The sequence below is a fragment of the Embiotoca jacksoni genome, unplaced genomic scaffold (assembly GCF_022577435.1).
Source record: "Embiotoca jacksoni isolate LCO1_2020_lvr unplaced genomic scaffold, fEmbJac1.0.p SCAF_18, whole genome shotgun sequence".
Taxonomy (NCBI): Eukaryota; Metazoa; Chordata; class Actinopteri; family Embiotocidae; genus Embiotoca; species Embiotoca jacksoni.
In genome coordinates this window covers 10,693,121-10,719,616 of record NW_027185318.1, presented here as the reverse complement: position 1 = coordinate 10,719,616, position 26,496 = coordinate 10,693,121, and the positions used below count along the sequence as shown (strand labels likewise).

Genomic DNA, 26,496 nt, shown 5'->3' with positions numbered 1-26,496 from the left:
CTGACAGCGCAGAGTATGACCGATACTGTACAGTGGGAGTCAAAACAGGGACGCACATCTTAATGTAAAGGCTGGAAAAATAAAGCACAGATTCGGCCACGTGTAAATATCCAGACGATTTAACTCACCCCTTTCAGTGTGGTGTAGACTGGTACGTTGATGTTCTTATAGATCAGCTGGGTGAACGGACCTGCCGCTGGATACTGGGGTAAGTTGGAGCCTGCAACATACACACGCGTTTATTCATTGTGCTCGAGACAAAAACATTACAAGAGTGACCGACACACATCACAGCATTTACAGCATAAAAGTGGTAATCATGGAAAAATTATAGATGCTGTAATAGTTTGAAAAATCTAAAAGTCATTAAAAAGGCTCTGCAGTTACACAGCAATATCTATCAGATGACAGTAGCAATATACAATAAGTTAAAAGTGGCCTAAATAAAATTTTCATCCTTCTGATCCAAATTTTGATCAAATTTCCCTGTTGGGATGTATCTTATATACCTACAACGTAGTAACTCATAGGAATTAAAGGGGAAAACGTCCTTTCAGTGCCACAGATACTCACTGTAGCAATACAGTTTACACCTATTATCTTAATACAGAGCAGGATAAGACAAAAGAAAATCCGATTTAATTTTACACCTTTATTTGCAGCTGGACTCCACTGAAAAGCAGATGTAAAAAGATCTAGAGCCTGAACACAGTAAAACTTGTCCGTGGTATTTGTCTTTGCCAGAGATGCACCTTAAGGCAACGACATGGCAGGAAGCCGAATAAGCTGAGCAAGCTATAACTTAATCCATAACAGTGATTTGGCAGCGAGCTGCATGTTTGTGGCAGTGAGAAAAACTCAAAGTCAAAGGGCTGTCAGACCTCACCGTCTACAAAATGGATGATGTCGGGACAGACAACGCAGCAGTAATTACCAAGTCCTTTCATCGCAGCTGATTAAAAAGCAGCAGCCTCTCCCTACGCTCCTCTCCCATCCCCCCCATCATCTTCCCAAAGGGGGGGGAGGGCTCCTGAAGAAGAACCCACACCTGCACAGGTGTGTGTAGCCTCAGGCCAGAGGAAGTGACATCAAAAGCAACAATGACAGATCTAAACAGACCACACTCGCCCCCTCACAGCAGCTTAAACATCAGCTGAATGACATGTCTCTTCACAGAACTGACTCATCCCCCACAGCACGAGTAACACCACCCAGACTCACGACACACACACACACACAAACCAGAGCGCACACACATACACACACACGGGGTGATAAAACAACAACAACAAAAAAATATTTTTGCTGGTTTCTTGTTTCTGGCTGTGGGGCACTCACTTCGTCCGGGGCCCCTGGCTCCGGGACCGGCCTCTGATACTCTCATTCCTGACTTAGCCACAGCGTAGATCCGACTCTCCTGTAGAGAGCGATACAATCAGAAATATTCAAGCTTACCAACACCTTTAGAGAGTATAACAACCTGGCACTGAGATCATTACTTAATAAATCTGCAGAGAAATAGTTTGTCACATTTAAAATATGTTTATTCGCTTATTTTTTTAAATATCAAGTTATTGATCTTAGCACAAAATCCATCTACCAGCACCTCTAAACTCCATTAACATATTCTATGTTGTTTTTTTTTTATTCCTCTTTATTAATGTGTAAAAACACCAATTTGTCATTCTACAGTGGGTTATTTGTCACATTATTTGACTGAGACCAGTAACTCCTTCACTGTTATTTGTCACATTATTTGACTGAGACCAGTAACTCCTTCACTGGTTGCCTGGTAACTATAGTCTAAGAAATAATCCAGGAAATAACTCACTCCAAGACACTTTGGTTATCAACAGATTAAACTAAACTATTGTTAATGTTTGCAAAATGTTATCAGATGAGCAGAAAAGTGATAAAGGTTGCATGCTGAAGTTGAATTTCTATATATTATAATACTCATACCCATGAAGGGAAGCGATGCAAAGGAGGAGTTGGCGGCTTCAGAACTTCTGGATCCAACCGCTCCAGCTCTTCTGCAAGTCCCACAAAGGAGACCCCGGGACCGGGGCCCTCCACCACCCCGTCCATTCTGTCCGGGAGCCCGTCGTCGATGTCTGTTTCTTCCACGACCTGAGAGAACGGCGAGGTGCTCGTGCCGGTGCTCTTCAGCGTGGAGGACGTGGAGGACGGCGTCATGATATCGATGTTCACGTTGAGCTGGTGGAGTCGGTCCAGGCTGGGCTGCGGCTGGCTGTAGTGCTTCTTCACCAGCTGGATGCTGTCTCTGGGCGTGAGCGGAGTCCGTACCTTCGGTAACGTCATGCTGGTGCCCGACTGGTGAATCGGAGGCTGAGACGGGTTTGGAAAGGGGTTGTTGGTGGAAGGGGAGCGGGACAGGAGCGGGCTTTTGGGCGTCATTCTGATGGGCGAATCCGGAGAGCTCGGTCCGTGGGCCATCTCGTAAGCGGAGGACGAGGATGACGAGGACGAGGACGAGTGAAGGCACTGAGAGCGGAACTTGCTATTGAGCTCATCGGAGGAGTTGTCTCTGTCGGAGCACCCTGCCGGGCCCTCCGGGCCCACCAGGAGCTCCGGTCCATTGATGGAAATGGGGCTGCCGGGACCCTCCCTGCTCCGACCCAGAGAGAGGGCATCATGGGCTGCAAGGTCTCTGAGGCAGATCCCTTTATTGACCAGTTCAGGAGCCCTTTTCACATCTGAGGAGACAGAACATGGAGTGTGTACAAGAGAGCCTGAACATAATGGAGGAAATGGAAATAAATCAACACTACAGAATGAGAATGTGATGGAGAGACGTAGAAGCAGTGTATCAGTGAGGCTGTGGGAGAAATTTGGAAGACAATAAACATATGGATCAATAGTGGTAAAGCTTTGAAAAGGTTTTTGAAAACATATTTGTCTTGACCAAACTTCAACCGGATAGCAGCTCAAAGCTTGAAGTCGCAAACATTTGATAATTAAAAGATAGATTTTAGGTGGCTTATTCCTTTAAACAGTAGCTAGTGATACTTATAAGTGTCTAAAAAAAAATCTAAGTGTTAGTACATATTACAAAAAAAATGCAACAGTATTTAGGATTATTGACTGCAAAACCTACAATGCTCAAATAAAGATGATCTCAAAATTACAAATGATAAGAGCAAATAATGGCTGAATCAAAAACACATGGTACTCAAAGATTTTGGAAATACCTATACGATTTTGGTGAAGCTTAAACCTCCTCAATTCTTTAATTTCTGACTGATCATGTTCTGCTGCTTCCCCTCCTGATATTATACAAATTAACTGCAGCTCACCTGTTGGTGGGGTCTTGCCGTTAGCGGTGGCTCCACGGGGACCCGTCTGTCTCCAGCTGTCATCCTGAGCCGGTGGCGTCCCGGGGCAGCTGGGAGGAAAGAGCGGGCTGCTGGGCACCAGGTGGGTGTCCAGGACAGGGGAGGCGGCGGGAGATCCAGAGGATGAAGGTTTCTCCAAGAGAGCTTGAAAAGAAAAAACAACGTCAGTAAACTCGGTCTGTTTTGAACTGGAGCTCTGGGAATATAATCTAATACTATATCAATTCTGTACTTTTCTACAGGAGCTTTTACTTTATTATTGGTAACAAAATACACGTATTCACTGACAGTGAGACATGTTTAAATGCAAATATTTCCTATATTACAAGCAAGAAATATTAAGGAGCGTGATAACATTTCCATGCACAGTGTATGACTGATTTTTATCCTGGAAGACAAACTATTAAAAGGAATAAATATTGTACTCATTTGCTTCCTTGCAGACGGTTTGTTTTGAATATCTTTACGAGTTCATATCAGTTAGTTTTCTTATGTAGCTTTCTGAACACCTCCAGCAGCACTCACATTGCAGTTTGTCTCGCAGCAGCATTATCTGCTCTGTCTGGTTCAGGTTTGCCATTTTCAGCTGCTGGTTCTCTTGCTCCATCTGTAACCAGGAATATATGCGACGTCAAATACAAGTCAAAGTAATAGGTAGAATCTACAGTATATCAACTAGATATTAATGTACTGATCTGAAGGCTAGTATCATCACGGAACGTTTTTAAACTGCTTAAAAGCATGGGTTCTCATTTACAGATAAGTATTCATACATTTTCTGACAGTTTGCAGAAAAAAACTAAAGTATACAAACGGGTGTAAATCATCTATTTTTAATAGTAAGCCTCTCATGTTCCCTCAGATGATTTCTCTCAGCAGGATGAGGGCTTCAGTCAGAGATGTATCTCTACATGTCTAAACTTACCTCTTTAAGCTTGAAGGTGACCCAGTCTTTAATCTTGGCAGCCTTCTCCTCAATAATTTTTGCCTCCTGAGCTCTGACTAAGATCTGGAGTCAGAGAAAATAGGTTTCATGAAAAATGTTTCCACGTACACGTCATGAACTTAAATGGACATTTCTGCTCTTTTATCTGATGGCTCCATCCGTACCTGTTTTTCCAGCTGCGTCTCTAATCTCGTTATTACGGCATCTTTCTCTTGCACCTGATTGGTCAGGTCTTGGTACTTTCTGTACAACGAGTTCTCAGATTCACTGGTTTGTACGTTTGCAGACTTCAGCTTTTCTTCCATGACATGGATCTGAAATGCAATCGTGAGAGGAGTGAACGCACGAGCGGGGCCGAGAAGAAAAACACTGAGGATACTTTGTTTTGTTTTTTTTGCCAACATTGATGAGAAAAAGCTTTCTAAGCCCTCAGGTATTTCTTGTTGTTAAAGAAAGGGCACCGTTAAATTACCACCTACAGAAAGCACCTGGAACAGCCAGTAATGACAGCAAATTGGCGATTAAGCCCGACAGCAAGAGAGTATGTGATACTTTAAACTGCACACTCCTTTTGTTATGTCCCATCAAAGGGTGCCTTGTACTAGGTGGTTAAAGGTCCTGCAGGTTGAGCTTTCTTCTTGATCTTGGACATTGTTGTTTGACAAAAAAAAAAAATTATAAATCAGGGTCCACTCACTGACTATTTTTTCCAGAGCTTTCAGCTGTCTTTCTTGGTGGATGCTTAAATACAACTGAGTGAATTTTATTTAGGGAGAAGGACAGTGAGATGTGGTTAAAGCTAATAACTGGACCTTGAGTAAAGATTTGATTGTGTCAGATAAATCGTGTGTGTGTTGTATATAACAGGGAAAATAGAGAATGGAAATGCATTGAAGTGTTGGGGAAAAAGATTATCATGACCTTTAAAGATGATATTTTTGGAGTTCTTGCAATTATTTCGTTGAGTTATAATAACACTGTTCTGTCCAAAGTAATTGCAGGGATTTAAAAACATTGACAACAACAACAAAGTTTGATGGACTTGCATTGTAAAAAAAAAATGGTGACAATAAAAATTAAAAAAAGAGTGAGCAAAATTCTAAATATTGAGGATCTGAAATTATGTGGAAAAAAACCAACATCTATGTTGCCGGTACAGTAAATTAGAAGTTTGATTGAACTAGATGTAATTCTATAAACCTTAATGGATGCTTGCTCTGGACAGTCCGGGTAGTAATCTTATCATCTGCCTTCATTTTCTCCTCTAAATAAATTTGGCGAACCTGCAGTTTGTGGAACGCCTGATTGTCAGGCTGCTCGTATCTTTGAAGTGATGTTAGTAGGTACAAAAACCCGAGTTAAAATTAAGCAGAACTATCTATTTTATAACCTGGTGAACAAAAAGGATGAAGGGAGGCCCTCTTACCTGTTTCTCGGCACTCTCCGCCCGCTGGTCAGCCTCCGTCACCCTCTGCTCCAGCTCCTGCATCTGGAATACAGACAAAAGAGGTTCAAATGGTCGGCCGTCTCTGTATGGGATGACCTGGGGGTGGTCAGAAAATCAAGAAATTTACTGTTTAAGAAGAAGGTGCACTTTACGCAGGAGGACACAGATATACCGTAGAAAAAGCAGAGAGGCCCTCAGAGGTGGCTGAACATCTATTATGCTACTACTGGTCAAACAGCAGTGTGATAGAAGAATGCTAGTGTGTGTGTGTGTGTGTGTGTGTGTGTGTGTGTGTGTGTGTGTGTGTGTGTGCACAAGCTTGCGTCACCTTTTGTGCAAGCATGCGTACTTGTGCTTTCAAATGCAAACACTGTCCATCCTGCAAGTATGCACACGTCTAGGAGCACACACACACACACACACACACACACACACACACACACACACACAACACACCCCCAAATGCTCGAACACGCACAAGTTCAACACAAGCCGCCCGTTTCTTCCGAGTTCAGTGACCCGGCTGGAAGGAGAACAAACATACTAATGGATTCACTCTGCTTGAGAGATGCATCTGAATTCCTCTCCTCATTTTTGCTCCCCTTTCCCTTTTGTCTCCGTCTGCCTTCTCATCACCTCCACAAAGACCGGCCGATTCCCAGAATCCCCCAACTCACAACATCTGAACGCTTCCGCGCAGCCAGACTTAACACTCACTTAAGCCGGGGTGCGTCGGGCGACTTCCTCACCTCAAGGTCAAAAGCCTTCATCGTGAGTCAAAGGCTTTTCACCGAGCTTCAGCCAGAGGAGAGAGAGAACAGTATTTGTCCTCCATTGGCGAAACAGCAATTTCAGGTAAAGTACCTCAGAGGTCACGGTGTTGGACAGACGCGAGAGGTTCAGATCAGGAGAAATCACGAGGCGGCCTGAGCAGCTGCCATGTCGCGTGTGGAGGACAATGTAGAGGTCAGAAAGCGGTGGCGGTTGGATGTCAAGTTATGGTGATGTGAAGCAGTGTTTGTTTGAAGCTGTAACAGAAGCCTGTATATAAAAAGGAGCTACGACTACAGTCGCAAAATAACTTTACTGAACAAAATTAACTACGTTAAAGTCACAGCACAAGTATTTTTAAGTTCACGCTCAAAGTGGAGACTGGGGTGACATCAGACTTTTGCTCCTGGTGGTGTAGTTTTCTGGCAGCTGTGAAAAAAGAGGAGACCACAACATACTTGTGCGTATGAGCTCACAGCGTAGACGTACCCCCACAGTCTTATCAGATGAACTCAGATTGAATATTGTTCATATTGTTGCTATGGTAACAGAGCTCGTGGCAACGAGCTGGCACCAGATATGGACAGACTGTGTAAACTGGTACTCTCAATTAATCTCTACGTGTCGCTCTCGGTCTGTTAAGTCGCTGGAGAGTCCAACTGTTAAGAGCCGGAGTTGCTGAGCAGGCGTGAGACAACTATGTGTCGGCCGCCCAGAACCCTTAAATGGGCGAGATGTTTTTCGTAGCTGCGTACCGGCAGTTCGAGTTGTACTCAATAAAAAAAAATAAAAAAAAAATTGGATTTGTTGAAATTTGTTGGATTTGTTGGAAAAAAAAAAAAAGTTTTTTTTTTTTCAACAAATCCAATGAAACCAACAAAGAATTGATCCGACAAGTGTCTCCTGCTGTCATACTTTCCGATGATTACGTACACTATAATAGTCCCCAACATTGCAACGCCTGTTTTCTTCCAAATCCAGCGTTCCCGTCTGTTTTAAAGACATTATTTACTTTTTCTTTGTTCGAAAAGAAGTGGGTTGGGGCTGAGAGTCGCAGACAGCAGAAAGTAGTTAAGAGCTGAACGGATTTGGGGGACAATAACATTTCCAGATTCATCCTTTAGTATGGAAATGTTGAAACAGAAAAACACAGAGCGATGCCAACTCTTAATTTATGTAATTTTGCTGGATAAGCAGTATAGGGAGGCAGGCTGCTGTCCCTCTTTGTGTCAGTGTGAGTTCCAGGGGGACTGATGATATCCAGAGAGGTGGAGATAAGCTGAGAGCAGATCATCTGTTTCCCAGACGGCCAACTGATCCGTCACAGCTAAATATCCGTCTGCGCCTGCTGTCAGAAACAAGCTGACAGAGATCTGATCCCACAGACCGTGCTTCAAGCCTGGTGGTTTGTTTATCTAAATCACTCAGACTGTTTTTTCTCACATGTCCCCTCACAAAATGACATGACATTAAACCGTACATTGTAAAAAAAAAAGAAAAGAAGAGTCATTCATGATTACTTTCACTGTAAAATATCTGTTTACTGATGCATTTCACTGGTTTCTCAACTTTAATCATTCACCCTTGTGCACGGCTCCAGTTTAATCAGTACATGTTGAAACCGCTATTCAAGACTTAGGAGTAACAGATGAAGGGAAGAGAAATAAAACATTGAAAAAGTTAAATTAATGCACGTACACACATTAAAAACAAAAAAACGTGAGGAAAAATACCGCACCAACGAACAAGTCTACTGTAAATCATTAAATAAACAAAGATATGGAGGATGCCGTTTTAATCAGTAAGACAGATGAGAAAGACACCTCTCTCCCGTCCCTCAGACAATTAAACACAGGCCACAAGAACAGCTACACAACCTTACCACGAGCCACAGATTTCGCAACTGAACTATTAAAAGGATCCAAACAAGTCTTCTCATAAAAATAAATGTTTACGCACATCAATAGCAAGCTCGTGACCTTTCTGGAGTCCTCCTCGCTGACTTATACCACTGCTCTCAGTCAAACCAACAGCGTTTTGCCCCTCGCGCCAGGTGAATGTAATTTGACCTGTATTCGATTCGCCAAGTAATGACAAGAAACTTTAGTGGGAATACCACCCAACTTAAAAAGTCCTCTGATTCAGGTACTCCTGTATTTAAGCACTGTCTCGGAAAAGAATGTGAAACCGTATCATTGTCAATCAGATTCATTTTTGTCATTTGTAATGTCGTAGATGTGTGACATCACGTGTCATCTGCAGCAAACACTCCACCCAGTCTTTTCAAATCCCGCCCCTCAGTTCTTTGTTTACGGGGAAGTTTGAGCTTTTATAAGCCAACAACTGACCACCACTCAAACAAATTTCGTAACTGCAGTAATCGTCCCGTTAGCCTCCTCACAAGGCAAATGGAGCATCTCCTTCTCTCACTCTCTCTGACTCACAGTCAGCCTCTGGAGATAAATGCCATGTCACAGGCAACCACGTCAACTTTCTTTCTTTTTTTTTTCATGTTTTTCCATACCAAAGTGGGTCAATGCGTAAAACACTCCTAACTTGGCAAGAGAGGAGATGAAGAGCGTGAAGCAGTCTTTTCCAAACAGCAATAACATGACGGAATGGTAGTCACTCAGCGTCCCCACCTCCCCCCTCCAAAAAAAAAAAAAAAAAAAAAAAAACTCAGAAAAACACACTCGGCAGCAGCACGGGCCTCCACTTAAACCCCGCTCAGCACTGTGTGTTTGTATGCGTCAGAGCGTGCCGTATAAGCACGTGTGTTAATGAGAGGAGGAGGGAAAGAAAAAAAAACAAGAGATTAATTGACCTTTTCACGCACGCACGCACAAACCTAATGATTTTGGCAACATGGTCAAAAGGAAGCTATAAGAAGAAGTGTGTGTTTTTACAAACGCAAGAAAAAGATGGCGAGGAATTAGTCCAGTTTAAACTAACTGGTATTCTTGGCCTCATGGCTGTAATGAAAATCTACAAAACGAGAAGGTAACAGTGCACATGCAGTATGCTTGTGAAAGTGTGTGTGTGTGTGTGTGTGTGCTGTAGTTGTGTGGACCAATTTTGGTTAAAAACCCCCTTAAGCTGGCCTTCACAACTTTTGAGGTGCAATTTGAGGGTTAAGACTTGGTTTTAGGGTTTAGGTTATAATTAGGGTAAGGGTTTGAGGTTAGACACTTGGTTGTGATGGTTAAGGTAAGGGGCTATAGAGAATGCATTATGTCGATGGGTGTCCTCACAACTATATAGAGACACGCATGTGTGTGTGAGAATGTGGGTACCAATCTTTAATAAGGCGAATCAAGATGTAAATAATGGCTTTTTTAGCCATTGGTCATTTTTTTGGTCACTATTTGACATGTTGCTTGGTAACTAGCTGCAGAAAGATGACGTTCACATTTATAATCTTGCCTGTAAAGGTCTGATTTTATCACTTGGTAAATGGTCTGCACTTGTATAGCGTTTTATCACCTCAGCGCTTTTTACACTGTTTTCCATTCAGCCATTCACACACTAATGAGGCTGAGCTGCCATGCAAGGTGCTCGCCTTCAGGAATACTTCCACACACCAATGGTACGCCATTGCGAGCAACTTGGGGTTCAGTGTCTTGCCCAAGGACACTTAAACATGAGGACAGGAGGAGCCGGGGATTGAACTGCCAACCTTGCGATTAATGGGCAACCCGCTCTGAGCCACAGCCGTCCCCAAAAGAGGAAAAAAAAATCTCAGCTTTAACATTTATTGACATTTTACACAGCATCCTAACATTTTTGGAAAACAGAGTTATAAAATCATAAAATACTTAGTAGAAACCCGGGAAGGTATTCAGGGATGTCCAAGGCTACTTGTATCGTTTTATAGGGTCTGATGGTCACATCTTGTTTCCTCAACCGGTGGAAACAGCTGATAATAAGCCAAACTTCGACCTTGCTTAAAATTCTGAACAAATCAGAGACCTGGAATGTGAATAAAGACACATGGCAGCCATTGTTGCTCATTGATTCGGGGTGTTTTTGGACAACAGTGCAGATCTTCACCATGGAGGAATAAGATTATAAGATATTGTCTCCACGGGTGATGCTTGTCATTAGTTTGGTCTTTTTGTGTGATTGCTGAAAGCAATCAGCTGATGGAGGTTGCCAGGTTGTGAAAAATCCCTTTGGCTGGTGTTTATTCTTCTTCAAGATTTTACTAATGACTGTCTCTCACATTTGTAAATATTATCATGTGCGTTTACGTGCAGCACGTGATTTCCCAGAGAAGCCGGAGAACTGACAGTACCTGACAGAGGACACAGCAGGGAGTCTTCCTTGCTGTTATCAGCCAGAGGGTTATGTTTGGACTGTAAACATCCTGCTGACCGACTGACTGAATCACTCTTCTGCTCTGGATTAGAGATGATACAGAGAGCGAACCACTGTGACAAACAAAAGCAGCACTAAGAAACTACCCCTATCTTAATCAAATGAAAACAGTAGAAAAGTCAAAGACAGATTTCTTCCTCTAATCCAAACACTTCAGCGGTGAATCTCCCGATGACAGCTGATTACTATTCCAAAGTGTCTGGCTTTACAACAGCCACAGTTTTACAAGCTTTTGGCCAGCAGCTGGTGGTTATTTCCCCCTAACTGGAGGGGAAGCACCAGAAGCGATGAGTTAAAAAGTTAAATATTCCCTTTTGGCTGAAACTGTAGCCAACCTCTGATGACACACAATGAGTGGACCAACGTGTTTACCAAAAGAGAAGGGTATAATCTAATTTGCCTTTCCTCACACATCAACACACAGTCATCCACACCTGTATTTCTAACCGAGCCACATGCTTTTAATTGTTTCCTCATGCATAGAAAACCACTTAAAAGTGGGAGGTGACGAAGAAGCAGCATCGCAAAATATATCTGACAGTTATGGCTTCTCATGCAGATGAAAGTGGCATGACACATTTAAATCTAATTTCCTCGGTAGCACTACGGTTCAAACAGAAACAGATCCAGTCCATGCTGAACTGTTGACGCATAACTGCCGTATCGAATCATCAGTTGGAACACGTGATGCATCCCGTAGCTTAAGCCGAACAAAACAGACAAAATCACACACAAAATCCAGTTAACTCCTATAATTGTGAATTTTGCCGGACTTCACTGCTCACTAAAAATGGCTCCGAAGCTTGTGACCCATAATTTTGTTTTACGACAAAACTTACTAGATTCCTCTTTCAGAGGTTGTTTTTTTAGGCATTTTAGATGTAACAGTTGTTGTTCAATCTTTTATCTGACCCTCAGCTGCAGTGACAAACTTGGCAAAAGAAGATATCAGAGCAACATAATGCAACTATTTCACCTTGAAAAAAAATGCTTCAGAATCATTTTCTGACTTGTAACAAGGAGAACGGCTCCTCCTTCATTCCCACTCCACATCCCAAACTCCTGTCCTGGCACTATGTAACTTCGGTTGATCTACCGCATTAACGCTAGCAGCTGCCTATAAAGGAGAAGCTGACTCAGTGTTCCCAGTACGGACATTATGGCAGAAGCAAAGAGACCAAAAAGGACGTTGACGGAGGAAGCTTAGAGGAAGAAAAAAAAAGAGAGTGACTGGACAAAAGGACAAGAGTGAAGCTCAAACTCAACAGAACCAAAGTGTGATGTATTTACAACAGTAGTATGGAAGTGAATTCCAAAATACCTATTTTTTTTGCAAGATAGAGCTTTAAAGAAAACTCACACTTTAGGAAACTCAAAAAACGGTTCCCATCAAACATTTCCCATCTCGGTTTGGTGTGTTCATGTGATCCCTCACAATCCTCAATGTGGGTTTCACAAGAAGTTTAGAATAGGTCCAACACATCTTTTGCTCTTCCATCTTTAACTGGTCATGTGTTATTATATTAGCTATAACGTTAGTTTTGTCAGTTACGCCAGCTGGCTAACTTGTTCAGTTAGCTGCATAAGGTAGATTCTGGCTGTAAACATTTCGTTTCTTTGGAAGAACTACTGCAGTTTGTGCGATGCAACTGGTTTTAATGTAATGTAATTCTCCACTAAGTAATCACTTTAACTTAACGAGGCCAAGTTTGAAGTTGCAGAAAGCTGCTGCAACCGGCTCCAGAAGAGACAAATCACTCACCATTTATTATTACAATGCACTATATTTACTCTTATTGTATCTGTGTCTAAATGCTGAGTGTGACCACAGCTGTCAAAGCCAAAGCAACACGATGATTGGAAAGTCTCTAAAGTCTCAATTTACAGCTCACCAGTGGATAAACGATCGAGAGTCTTTTACGCCGTAGTAAAACGAGGGAATGATTTTTGCTCAATGTACTACCCATGATGCTTTTCTCTCTCACCTTCTCTGCCAGCAGCTCTCGGATTTTCCCCGCCTGCAGCCGGAACCTCAGCAGCTGCATCTCCAGAGCGACACAGCGTTTCTGCCAGTCCACGCTGGCCGCTCCAACAGCTCCTGCCCCGCTGCTCTCCAGCACGTCCGCCATGGCGAGGACTCGGAGCTCTGCCTCTGGACTCAGACCGCACTGAAAGACAGAAAAACACTTCATGAACTTCATGCCTGTATGGTTTGACGTTTACAATGTCAAAAAACTCTAAATCTAAAGTATAAAGACACCAAATGAGACGCACCACTCTGAACGGGACGCACAAATAACCCTGTAATTCTATTCCTTTGAGCAGTTCAGCTTCTGTTTTCATTTACTGCACAAGACAAGAAATAAATACTGTGATTTGGGCTCCTTGGTGACCGCATTTCCCATGATTCACTGAGGAAATGAGTAAAGCGCACGCTAATGATGAGTCCACAGTGACACAAGTTTATTGAAAGCTTCCTCTCACTTTCTGCGTTGCCCACGCACACACACACACGCACGCACACACACGCATGCACACACACACACGCACACACGCACACACACACACACACACACGCACACACACACACACACGTTAAGAGAGGTCCCAGCAGCCTGAATCTTTCCTTCCACCTCGTCCTCAGTCTCTCTCCACATGCCCACACACACTGAACAAAACCCCAGCGGGGAGGCTCTGGTGTCGGCGGGGGAGCTGGCTCTAGCGTGCCGGCTCTCCCGGGCCTGCCAACCGCAAAGCAGGTCAGCTCTCTGCTTTTTAGCCAAATTACCTACTAACCCAATCCCCCCACCCCCGGTCTGCCTCCCTCCCCCTCCCCCTCCCCTCCCCTCCCAACCCACAACCACCACCACCCCTGTCCAGCCATGCAATCCCTTCTTAATTACAAGGAAAGGAGCGAAACGGGATCCTTGCGCGGCACAATGGTGTCTTTCTGCATGACAGTCCCATCACAGCGAGAGAGGGGGGTGGGGTGCGGGGGGGTCAGCTTGCATCGGCAAAAAAGAAAAGAGGAAAGAATGTGTGACAATGAATGGGGGGCCGAGCGCTGAATGTGGGAAAACTGGGGCGCTGAAGTTATTTTTACCTGAAGGAGGATCGACTGGTGGCTATTTGTCTCCGGCAAGACACTCATTCACAAAAAGGTTAAAGGTCCTCTGTGTGAACTACAATACAAGGATCCATAATGATCATCAGCTTTGGGTGTTGTAACTCAAGGGGAGAAGTGAGCACCTTTGAGTGAACTTTTTAAAATAAATGAAAGTTAGAAAAGGCTTCATTTTCAGACACTTCGAAGTGCAGCCAGACGCCGTCAGCAGAACAGCAGACGTTCAAAGTCCAGCGTCTATAACGGCACCGTGGCGCTCCCTGCAATTAGCGTGCTCATAAATACAGGTCTCGCAGACAAATTACAGAAGTCGTGCATGTGGAGGTTTCAGCAGCCGACCGCTGTAACCAGGCCGGACAGACCAGGTCCATCTACCAACATCTCTCTTTCTCTCTCTGGGGAAAACCTCAGAGGGTATGAAGGTCAAGTAAAGCCAGCGTGGGGAAGAGGTGGGATCACAGTCAGCTTTGAAGGAGCACTTCCGGGTCACACCGTGGCAAACCAGGCCCTCCCCTCCACGACGGAGCTCAAACAGCTGGGTGTAAACAAGCCATTTGCTGCTTAAAGACTCTCAGCACTGCCATGCTAATTCTCCCCGAACCGACTCCTTTAGCACTCCACTGCTTGTCGGACACAGAGGGGGGATGTGCTATGGCTCAGGCCCACTTCTGCCAGGAACCCAATTGGTTAGTCAGCAAGAGTGGCTTTCTATAGAGGAGGCAGAGGAAGGAAGGCGACCACAGGTTACAAGAGGTCACAGCTCCTCTCTGTTCACTGCCTCAGAGTGGGATGAAATCAAGCCCACAGCACCTACAAGAATGAGGTCATTTTCACGGTGTGTGTGTGTGTGTGTGTGTGTGTGTGTGTGTGTGTGTGTGTGTGTGTGTGTGTGTGTGTGTGTGTGTGTGTGTGTGTGTGTGTATGTGTGGGAGTAACAGAGCCCGACATAATTTGAACTGGAATAATTTCCTCCTTTTCCATCGTGGGACAGTTTACAGAAGCGAAGAGGACAATTTTCCATCGAGTCCTCTGTTATGTTGGTCGGATAAATACTATTTTCCTCTGCTGTATCTTCTCCCGAGTGTTTGTCGGGGACACACGCCAGCGCAGGAAAACGTTCAGGTGGAGAAGCCACAAAAGAAACATGCATTCCAGGAAAACTACACGGTATAGATCCACGTTTTGGGCCACCCACAGTCGGATGGGTGCAGGGGAGGTGAGAGACGTAGGGCCCATGAACGGCGAGTCCTCTCCTGGCTGCAGACATGCAAACGTGAAGGGGCCCTCGGAGCTTCTCCGCTTCCAATCTAAGTCGCAAGCTGAACTCGCACGCTGCCACGGCCAGAGCAAACACCGGGGAAAGACGACCGAATAGGAAACGCCACCGCAACGATCCCGGCAGGATCGTTTCTACGGCCGCCGCTGCAGACGTCTGCTTTCCACTGCGCTACACTTGACAGCTATACGGCAGTGTTCCTCGTAGTGAGGGGAGATCTGATATCCAGCACAAGCAGAGTTTTACTCTAAAGCTGTCACAGATAGTGATAAAATGATTTGGACGTGACGAGCGTGTGATGTTTCTGTCTGGCTTTGTGACTGCACAGCGTTTTCATCTCTTATCCCACATATTGAGGCCATGTTCAAAATGTCGGAAATATGGAAATGCAGCTACAACAAAATAAATTTCACCCAAACCACAAAGATGACTACCAGACAGATGAGGAAACAGGAGTGAAATAATAACTCTTGTTCACCACACTCTGCAGCATTGCAACCATACAGGTCAGCAGACTGATGGAGTATGCACCACATAAGGCCATCTGCTGCGAAAATTTAGCTTCCTTTTATGCTCACTGTGTTTACTCGATGTGGGAGTTTGGACAGTTGCATTGAAATGAAATATAACAGTTCAGTCCTTCACTTATCTATTTGTGCGTTATTATGTTCCAAGTGAGATAGACATAGGAACATTTTAGAGCTACCGCTCAGCATCTAACGTGTCCCACTTTGTCCCACACAGACACAGCCTTTGCCCAACATTTGGTTAGTTGGAATCTGGCCACCCCAATCACAGAAGAGGAGTGAGGGTACGTCGCTGCTCCATAGAGGGACACAGTGAGCACGTGCGCGACTCTCCAGTCACTAGAAACCTCCTTAAATCATTGCATATTCAAACACACGCCCTGCGGACAGTCGTAACTCTTCAGCGCTCGCTTACCGGAGCGCTGACGGACGCAGATGGAGATACACAGAGAAAATAGATTGGAAACAGACACACACACACACACACACACACACACACACAGACAGACACAGACACAAACACACACACACACACACACACACACACACACACACACACACACACACACACTGGTGAACATGCAGCTGTGGTGATGTAAGCGAGTAGGTGGTGCAGTGATTTCATCCCCACCAGACATTTTCAAATCCCCACTGTTGTCGTCTCTGGCGAGGTCCAACTTGGCTTCCCTACATTTCAAAATATAAGAGACTCCCATCAGCGCGCGTGTCTGTGTGTGTGTGTGTGTGTGTGTGTGTGTGTGTGTGTGTGTGTGTGTGTGTACGAGGAGGTAACACGGACAAATTATCGGAGAGCATGAGGAGTCAAGTGTGAGTGTGTTAAATATGGCCTTATCTCCTGCTCCACGGCCCCCATGTGCTTAACAAAGGGGGAGGGGGGAACCTCCGTCGACTCCCATCCGGTCAAGTATAGGCTTCCCACTATTTTGTTTAAATTAGTGCCTCACATTACTGTTACAGCTGGGACACACTCCTACACGTAAAGGGTGAAAATCTCCAGTTCACATTTCTTAACCTTTGACCCCATTCATGGAGAGGTTTACGTCACCGGGTGCTAAAAAGGAGGAATGTTTTAAAACATTATAAATAAAAGCATTTGCCCTAGTTTTTTGTAACAGTCGTGCAATAATTCAGATTCAAAAGGCAATTTTAAGCGAGCAATTGCTCAGATTAGACGTTTGAAACACTGCAGAGGCCAGTGGAAGTCTTCAGCCGACATTTTTAAATCATGATATACCTCGGGTTTATCCTCCTCCCATTTATCTTCTTATCTGTCTTGTCTTCACGTCTCCTCCGACACCTCTCGCTTTCCAGCGTCCCGCATTTCTTCCCTCTCCTCCAGCAGCACCTTTCCCACCCTCCCATCCTCCCCTTCTTCCCTCTACGTCCTCTCCTCCTCTCACCTTTTTACCGGTGAGCAAACCTGCATGCAGCTCTCTCCCGGTTAATGACAGGCCTTGGGAAACTGACCACGCTCATTATCAGTCTCAGCTTTTTTAAATACAGGACCTGACATTCCTCTGCACTGAGGTGTAAACATCTACCTCTGCAGCTCTCCTGTCCTGCTCGCGTGAGCGTACACACACACACACACACACACACACACACACACACACACACACTGCTGCTGCAAAGTCACCACTTTAAAAAGTGCCTGACTTTTTAAAGTGGTGACTTTGCAGCAGCAGTGCAGGGCATGGAGGAACGCCTGTGTTTCAGGGGGGGAGTTATAGTAAGAGACAATTTTAAGCATCCAAGTGTGGGACAAAACACACATCTCCTGCTCAGGCACCAGCCTGAGAATACATCACAGCAATGGCTCCAGCTAAAGAAGTCAGATTGATATGTAGACGTATTATCTCCACATACACAAAAAGATGAGAAAAATGTTAATTATGCATGTGTGGCAAACCCAAATGTGCCCACTTTGCTTTGCAGTCATGCAAAACCAACGCACACAAATGTTTCTTTTTTTTTGTCTTCCTCCACGTCTAAGTAGGCTGCCGCTATAATAAAATAAATGTTTTAAGGCGCCTCCAAGGGCGCGCAGTGGTCGGGATTTTGTACAAAAAAAAGGCCACAAGGAACAGGTGTGCGCACTGCTTAGCAGAATAGCAGCGAGCGTAAACCCGTTGGTCAGCAAAAAAAAAAAAAAGAGAAAGAAATTCAAGCAGGCATCAGACATTTCTCAGAAAACACAGCTGCACCGGCGGCTTTTGTCCCAAACTGCCTCCAGCGACGCGCGTAAAATGTGTCCTTTAAAATCAAGGAGAGACTGGTCAAAACTGCGTATAACTCAAAAGAGATAAATCGGTGTGGTTTATCGGAGTCCTTCACAGCTACTTTACCTTGTGACTTTGTTGTCTCCCCCCCTCCCCTCCTCGCTCGGGTTTCTCCGCTCACGGACACCTTCCCTGGTAATTCGTCGCAATTCAGCTCATAATGTCTCCTCCACTGCGTCGACGTTTCACTTCCTTCTCTCATTCATTTTTTTCATTTCGGTGTTTCCACGTCCCGTCCCACTGCTGCCCTTCTGCTTTTCTTTTGGAGCGCTAGACTTCAGTGGAACCCACTCACAGCTCCATTCAACAGACTCATCCCATTTTCCTTTAAAGGGCCGAATGAGGGATCAAATTTCTCCAGGAGTCAGGCCCCCTTGTGTGCAGGAGCTGCTCAGGACATTGCATTAGGGTTTTCCCTTTAAGATGTAAACACGGTCTAGTGAAGATTTCTCTGGGCTGAAAGGAAAAAGTCTGTTGCCCCTATAACGTTATACTATAATAAATCCAGAATCTACAGTGACACACAGGAGAGATCTAAAGCTGAAGTGCAGGACTTTTACATGTAAATGAACTTTCAGTTACAATCAAGCCTAATGAGTTCACCCACTGCTGATTAAACCTATCAGCCCCGGTGCAGTTTTTACATGTGTCCGGTTTGACGTTGATGAATGCAAACTGGCCCTATAGGCAGAGCTTGTGCACTAACTTTAAATTAACCTCCATCCCAACTTAAATGGAAATAAATTAAGTCAGTGAAGTAGCTCTTATAGACTTTTCGAAGGTTATCGGACCAAATGGATACAATTTTAATCGTGAAATACTTAATTTTTTTGGTGTTCGTGACATCTATTATTTCATTTATCCAACATTTATCCACAGTTCATCCACCGTTTTACAGCCACAACAGTAGTGACAGAGTAAGTATGGACAGAGTTTTTGTAATGACTTTCACTGGCAGAGGGGAGAGTTGAAAGTTCCTCATTGCAGGTTTAAGATCCCCTCCAGACATGTTTTAAGACCACAGATGTCAGCCTCGAGAAGGGGCTAAAGGAAACGTCTAGATATCAGCAGTTTTTTTTTAGGATACATCATCTAGGAACCATGAATGTCTGTATAAAATTTCATAGCAATCCATAGAATAGTTTTTGAGATTTTCAGTCTGGTAGTCCGACTGCCCCAGAGATTATTTGTCTGACATGGCTAAAAAAAACTCAACAGCTTCTTCTCTCTTATTGAAAAATCAATCTGTGAACATGTCAATATCTTTAATGTATAAAATGTAGCTGATAAATGTGTCTTACTTCATAGAAAAGTCCATTCTGTGCACTGGATGTTTCATGTTTCCATGCCACACTTGTGCACGCTGGTCAGTTTCAGACCTTTTTGTAACATCACAAAGTTCTGCTTGTGCATACACGCCTTGAACTCGGATTTAAGGCGAGCACAGAGAAACCTTCAATCTCCAGCATGAGATGAATGTGAAAACAGCCTTCTAGTGTCAAACTCTGTACATTAATCATCCACATCCACGTGAAGTAACAGATGAGTAACACCCATTTTTGTGGACTTTCAGTAATTTTAAAGAGTCTGTATTTTACCTTTAATTAAAAATCAAGAACTTTAAGGACCACCATGTGTGGGCACTGAACAGTTTTAGGTTTTTAAGTAGCCTAATTGCATTGTGTTTGTTTATTGGCGAGGCTTGCAGGCCGGCCTTTACTGGAATCAAAAGTTGTTAAACCGACGTATGGAGCTTTGCAACTGTAATTAATCATTATGTGGGTAGTAAAAGAATTGTGAGGGGATAATTTGGGAGGGTTTTAAGAGCACACCAACAAAACTCAAGTGTGCTCAGGTCTTGCATCCCGTTCAGAGTCCTGGCCTTTACTCTCTAAACCCTCTCAAGGATTCCCTCGAAATGTCAGAAATAGTTCGGAGTCAAGCTGCTTTAATCAGCAGTGTGTAGTTTGGAAACAAATGGGGTTCAATCAGAACGGCAGACTTGTGGTGGGAAGATCGGTTTCCTCTCATCGAGTCTTCGCACATCTCCATCTGGAACATTTTATAATGTCTGTCTGAGCATTTCAATCTTTAGCATGTTACACTCAAATAAATAATTCACAGCATTTACAAGCTTCTTTTTCACACTCACACAGCATCTGATGATAAACCGTCAAGCAGCGGTTAAAAGAGTTTCAAGTCTCTCGTTATAATAACGCTGAAAAACTAAATCTAATTATAATATGGCCTGAAATGAAACCATGGCATATTCTTTTTTTTTTTTTTAAGTTTGCGCGTTAATGTAAGAGGCATGCAGTGGTGTGACACGCCCTGCTGCGTCCACTGACTGAAGGAGCACAAATACAGAATCAGACAGAGGCAGGGAACATACACGCAAGTAAGCACAATAACTTCTCAGCGGCTGATGTATGCAGAACGTGGATGGGGATGTGAGACGCTGCGTGACATGGAAGTCAAATCTAATGATCATATATAAACACTTGAGTAAGACAAAATCACATGCATGCTCTCCATCTGAGTTTGGTGTGTCAGGGAGCTAACATTTTTTAAGTAGCAGTAAATACAAAGTGAAGCTAAAGGCTAATGATATTTTTCAAGGATTTCTTCATAAATTTGGACAAATTACAATTTTGACCTGATGGTGGCGCTATTTTAAGGCTATAGGATCACACATTTTATGACAACATTTACGTGAGGATGTGACTATTTTGTAAAAGAAAATTCATGGAAATCCGCTAAATAGTTGTTGAGAAATTTTTGTCTGGACCGGAGTGATGAATCAACCAACTGACCAGCAGACATGCATTCACATTAAGACAAGATGCTAGCATGACTAAAAGCTTTTGATGGTAATTGATACGTTTTTTTTCCACTGTTGACCTTCCAGTAAAATAACATTTTGAGTGTATTTGAGTGGTTTATGGAGATTTGTTTGTCCATTTGGTACTAATATGGCTCTGGATGCCTGTTCAAAACTATAAGAGAGTGACTGTAATGGGTGCAGATTTCAAAAGAACACTGTAAACACACTCCACTGTGTGAATCAACACTTCCTGATATGATTAACTGCACCTTTCTGAGTAAAATGTTCCCGAACTCCACCCTGGAAGAGATCAGTTCGGAGCTGGGAGGGTGACTTTACAGCAGGGATTTTCAGTGTTGTAGCTGGCCGGGCTGAAGGCTCTGCCTTGTGTTGCACAATAAGTCAGTGCCTCATTGCTCTCAGTCAAAACAACTGGTGTCAGGCCTACATGGTTTACATGCCTATTCCAGGCCACAGCTGCCAGTGCAGTGAGGGGGACGCAGGACAGTGGAGAGGGAGCTTAAGGCCAGTTCCATCAAGTGTTCGCGGATTAATGTGTGTTCTTGCAGCTATTTAACCTCCAGAGCTATGTGATGACCCAGACTGTGAGCGGGTCACTGAGCAGAGCTGGGAGATCCCAGTGACCCGTCGTATACCAGTGTCAGAGGAAGTGCAATAACAGAGTCTGAAGTCCTGAACAGCAGGCTGAGAAAATAAAAGCAAACAAAAGATGATTGTTAAATGTCTGAAACCGTCTTAAAGAAAAGGCCGGTGATATTCCACAATTATCTTGTGAACAAATCCCATGAAAAGACCAAAACTAACAAATCCAACATGTATTTTCTGTGAGACCGAAGCTTGTGCCTTATTTCTTTCTCTTCTGCACTGTGACACGTTCCTTCATTATGGACACTGTAGTTTATTTTAAGTAAATCCTACGTGCACAAACACCCCTGCTGTAAATACATGTTAGCACACTGCACAAGCACCACAAAAATCAATCATTGTAATCCCTCAAAATATTCCCACCCAAAAATCTTTCAAATTCAAATTATCTGTACTAATGCGCAGTAAAGTATAAAAAGACTATTAATTCATAATTTAGCAGACCAAAAACAAGGAACAGCTTTTTTGGGACATTATTCAGCTCCATTTTCAAGAGGAACAAATGGACGTGATGTAAAATACAAGACAGACTAAGACAATGTTGATTTGGGTCTTTCCATTAAATTTGATGACAATAACAAATATTGTGCAGTATTAGCAGCTTTATACTTAAATTGCAGTTCCTTTGAGTGGTTCTTTGCAATATGTATTCAGTAATAAAACTCTCTACTCTTGCAAATGATGCACACTAAAGTATAAATAACACTATGAAATCCATATCAATGAAATCAGACTGTGTTTAAACTGAACTAATGGTCAGTGCCATCAGTTTTCAGCACGGAGACACAGACAGAGGGTACACCGACACACATTTGTCAGAAACGGTTTAGTTTTCAAAATGCCACAATAAGCCACAATAAAACAAGAAAAATCTGCTTCCAGTTTTCAGTCACTTCACTTCCAAATGGAACAGACGGCAGGAAAAACTCACTGCAGACTCAGTCATTCCACTCTTCTATTTTAAAGCCATAATTTGAGCTAACACAAGTAGAGAGCAGCTGCTTTTATGATGACTTTGCTTGATTTTTTTTTTTTTTTTTTTTTTTTTTTTTTTTATGGGACCAAAGCTTAAGTTATGTTTTTGTTGTTTACTTTGTTTTCTTGTATTTTGCATATTTTAAGCAGAGTAATTGACCTTGTACATAAAAAGAACAACATAAATGAAAGCACTGAGGTGAGATGGCTGACTGACTGCTGAGCCATCTTCCACACAAGACAGTGACGGTGATTAGAGCTCTTCTCCGTGGCTGTTGCTCCGCCACTTGTCTTGGCCTTCACTGCAGCACTTAAAGCAGGGCATCGCTCCTTTTTTCTCACATGTTGACTGACTTTTTAACTACTGGGGACTTTGTTAGGCTAACAAATAGGTCTCCTTTTCCCTCTCTGATGTCCTTTGAGCATTTTATTGCCATTTGGCCAGCCGTGCTGGAACCACAAAGGGAGTGGAGCATGATGGAAACTCCACATAAAAAGAAAATAAACCAAATTTTACTTTAACAGCGACGTAGCGAGAAAGGACAGCGCCGGGGATGAGAGATGCATAGGATAACACATTTGACACTGGTGGGAGGGGGGGGGGGGTGGGATGAACATACATTATGAGTTTTTATGGCGGAAAAAACTACTCACCATTTCATTTTTTTCCCCCCTCTGTGATAACAAGACCGTTAACTCCTCTCCCCTTTGCCTCTTTCTCCTGTTTCTTTTGCTTCCTCTTTGGGTTCGTTGTGTTTTCTTCTCGCTCCGTGTGTGGTCTGCTTGATGAGCGGCCGTGTGGCTTCAAGTTGACAAAGGCTGCTGTTGCAGGTAGGGGTCATCTCTCCTTTTGGCCAGAGCTGTGAAAGGAAACAGAGGCTCTTTAAAGTTCTTAAAACAACACCACTCTCTAAAAGTCACTGTCAAAATTAGCCCAGATTAGAGCAGTTTTGTCAATGACTGGATCAATGTAGCACTTACAATATAACTGGATTATCATTACCCAGAGGTAGAAAACCAATGTTGGAGTCATCAAAATCTTATTGTCTACACTGGTAGGCTGAGTGAGAAGCTGTGACAGAGAATTTAAACTTGGATTTATATGTAAACTTATACATATTATTAACTTACTTGTAAAATTATAACTAAACGCATATTTAAACCGTCTCTTTTGGAGGACATTCCTGGAGGATCCACGTCTGGCAATGTTAGTTGTTTAGCTAATAAAAAAAAAAAAAGGGAGTGAAGTTGAAATCCTTACTCCCTTCACACCTCCTTATAGTTGACCAAACATGGCATGAAGTGTTTTTTTTAAAATTTTTATTGTAAATCATTTCTGTTATGGAAATGCTCTCGGACTAATGCATTTTTTTTGGCCAATTGGACAAATCAGAAGCAACTTTATTACCTTTTAGCTTGATATGACAAGCTTCTTTCTTATTTACAAGTCCAGCAGTTATGGAGCAACATTAGTCGTGTTTCTGGCTTCCTGGCAAATGCAAAGTCCAACTTTAGCGTGCACACTGTGACTTAATACCGGGTCTGCGCAACAGGCATTAAAGCAAGAGGTTTGGGCTGACATTGTGCACACTGTCAACATCATCAGCACTCAGGAGCTGTTGGAAAACACGTCTATAGCGAGCCTGGTGACAGTGGCTTTGGAGGCAGACAGCGCGAGTGTGGTCACAACAGTGATCCTTAAATCACAGGTCCACGGGAGTGATGACTGTTTAGCCACTTCACAATAACACTCATTTCGTGACGCTGCACGTGGGACTGCACGCGTGCATTGTGTGGGATTCACATGTGCGTTTGTCTAAAGGACGTGTGCATTTTCCATACTACAAATATGCGTGTTTGTCCTCGAGTTAATGCTCCTCTGCGTTCAGGACGAAGCCCTTTAAAGATGTAAATTACAATGCAGAATCCCGTGGTCATGCTTTGCAGCCGTTTACCATAGGTGATCCAGCCAGACTGTTTACAATTGGTCGGAGTGTAAATCGCAGCCAATCCGCAAACCACCGGACCACAATTGTTGAATATAGTTTTCCACCCCGACTGAAGCTGTGAAACTAGCCACGTTCACATCCTGCGGTCACAAATTCACAGCTACAGTCAGAAAAGATTTCAATCCGTCAAGTCCCCGGTGTCATATCGGATACGTTTAGAGCTCTATCCCTTTATTGGATTATGCAATTGGGAATTCAACTTCCCTTTAGGAACACTTACATGTGCACTGGAGGTGAGGGTTTAGTGTGTTCCCTGAATGACATTTGGATGAAGGAGGGGATTCGATCTTTTTAGCCCTGCAGCTATGGGGTGGTCTCATTTCGCATCGGGCTTTCCTGGAAAGCAGCTGTTCTTTGCAGCACCGTTTGATATTTGGGGGGTAATGCACCTCTGCGTCTTCTAACAAAGCTCGATAAGAAAATGTATACCACTCTAACGACAGAATGCCGAATATGATGCTGGAGCTGGGAGCAAGTTAGCTTAGCATAAAGACCAAAAACAGGGAAAACAACCAGCCTGGCTCGGTCCAACAAAAGCCACCAACCAGCACATTTAAAGTTGACAATTAACACTTCGTTTCACCCCTTTCCAGTCACGATGCAAAAGCTAAGCAAACAAGCTGCTTGCAGGATTTTCAGTGCAGACACACATCACATTGAACTATCATCAGACTATTAGATTGGACACATGTTAATATTCTTTGCAACTATCCGCTGTACATGAGGAAAAAGAACACCATTGTTTTTTTTTTTTTTGCAGACTGTCAACAAATAGCGAGGCAGAGTGAGCATAAACGTCTGCTTGAGCACATCACAGGCATCGAAGGGAATCTCTATCCATCATGGTGATTCCCACAGACAAAACAAGTCAACACCAAGGACAGACAAGATCTGTTCGGGCACAATAAACTCTCTGTTTACGCTGGGAAACGGTGAATCAAGTGAGAAAGGACCCGAGGAGAAGGAGCACGATGGAATGAGAGATAGAATTAGAGTGTGCTGCGAGATAGCGTGCATATGTGTTTAGAAAAATTGGAGAAAACACAGTAAAACAGGGTGGAGATTTAAAAAAAAAAAAAAAAAATGTAAATTAAAAAAAAAAAAAAAGCAGGGCGTTTTTGCAAACGGGATGAGGCAATGTCACATGATCTTTTGAAAACGGTACAGACGGGGAGCTGCGAAAGCCCGAGGACAATGGAGAGTATGAGAGCATGAAATGGAGAAAACCCAGCATTGTAAACTGTGACTCTCCAGCCCGAAGGCTTCGCTCCTCTGGGGAGAGTTTGGCCGCCGGTCCTGCCCTGCGCCGGGCCTCGTGTCAGTGGCCACAGAGTGTTTTGCATGCAGAGATGACAAGATCCAGCTTTGATAAGACCTTTGTCTGACACAGGAAGAGAGGAAGTGAGTGAGGTTTAGGTGCCATCCCTGTACGGAAACAAGAATTTTAAAAAAACAACTCAAAGGCCCGTCTTCATCTGTGCACTTTCATCGATGCTGGACTCTTTTCCTTCCAACTTCACGAGAGAGCAATGGCGACAGAAGAATTCAGATCGTTTACTCAAGGAAAAGAGCTAAAACAACAGTCTAAAGCTAGATTTATAGCCACTGGTTGTGTATCTCAGCCAACCAGTCAAGTTGCAGTTTAAATCCATGTTGGTCCAGATTCATAGTACGTAATAAAGACTTAGGAGGAATCCCTGTATGTGTTCACATGCTTGACCAGTGAAGCTGATTCAGACACAACAGAAAGCTGCAGCGATCACAGTCAACAATGCTAAATTATAGAAAAAGAAGCTAAATATTGTCATGATGGACACTGAAAATTAGTGTCAACTAAATAATGATCTGAAAAGGGGTTTTGCAGAGCATTCTGATGTCCCAGCAAAGCTGACCTTTGA

General features: G+C 43.5%; 1 protein-coding gene across 2 annotated transcripts in view; it reads right to left on the bottom strand.

Moving 5' to 3' along the window:
* The window catches only part of plekhh1 (pleckstrin homology domain containing, family H (with MyTH4 domain) member 1), an 82,545-nt gene that overhangs the window by 12,738 nt on the left and 43,311 nt on the right, over nt 1–26,496 (bottom strand). The window contains exons 4-13 of one of the 2 annotated variants that reach the window (XM_069152724.1): nt 23,244–23,449; nt 12,883–13,065; nt 5,729–5,791; nt 4,467–4,616; nt 4,282–4,365; nt 3,882–3,963; nt 3,318–3,500; nt 1,963–2,717; nt 1,339–1,417; nt 129–220 (exon numbers count right to left, since the gene is read on the bottom strand). In XM_069152724.1, coding sequence (XP_069008825.1) covers nt 129–220; nt 1,339–1,417; nt 1,963–2,717; nt 3,318–3,500; nt 3,882–3,963; nt 4,282–4,365; nt 4,467–4,616; nt 5,729–5,791; nt 12,883–13,065; nt 23,244–23,246 — 1,674 coding nt within the window. In that variant the 5' untranslated portion in view covers nt 23,247–23,449. Of the gene's footprint in view, nt 1–128; nt 221–1,338; nt 1,418–1,962; nt 2,718–3,317; nt 3,501–3,881; nt 3,964–4,281; nt 4,366–4,466; nt 4,617–5,728; nt 5,792–12,882; nt 13,066–18,190; nt 18,390–23,243; nt 23,450–26,496 lie in introns of those variants that run through there. The other variant, XM_069152726.1, reaches the window with a different exon arrangement.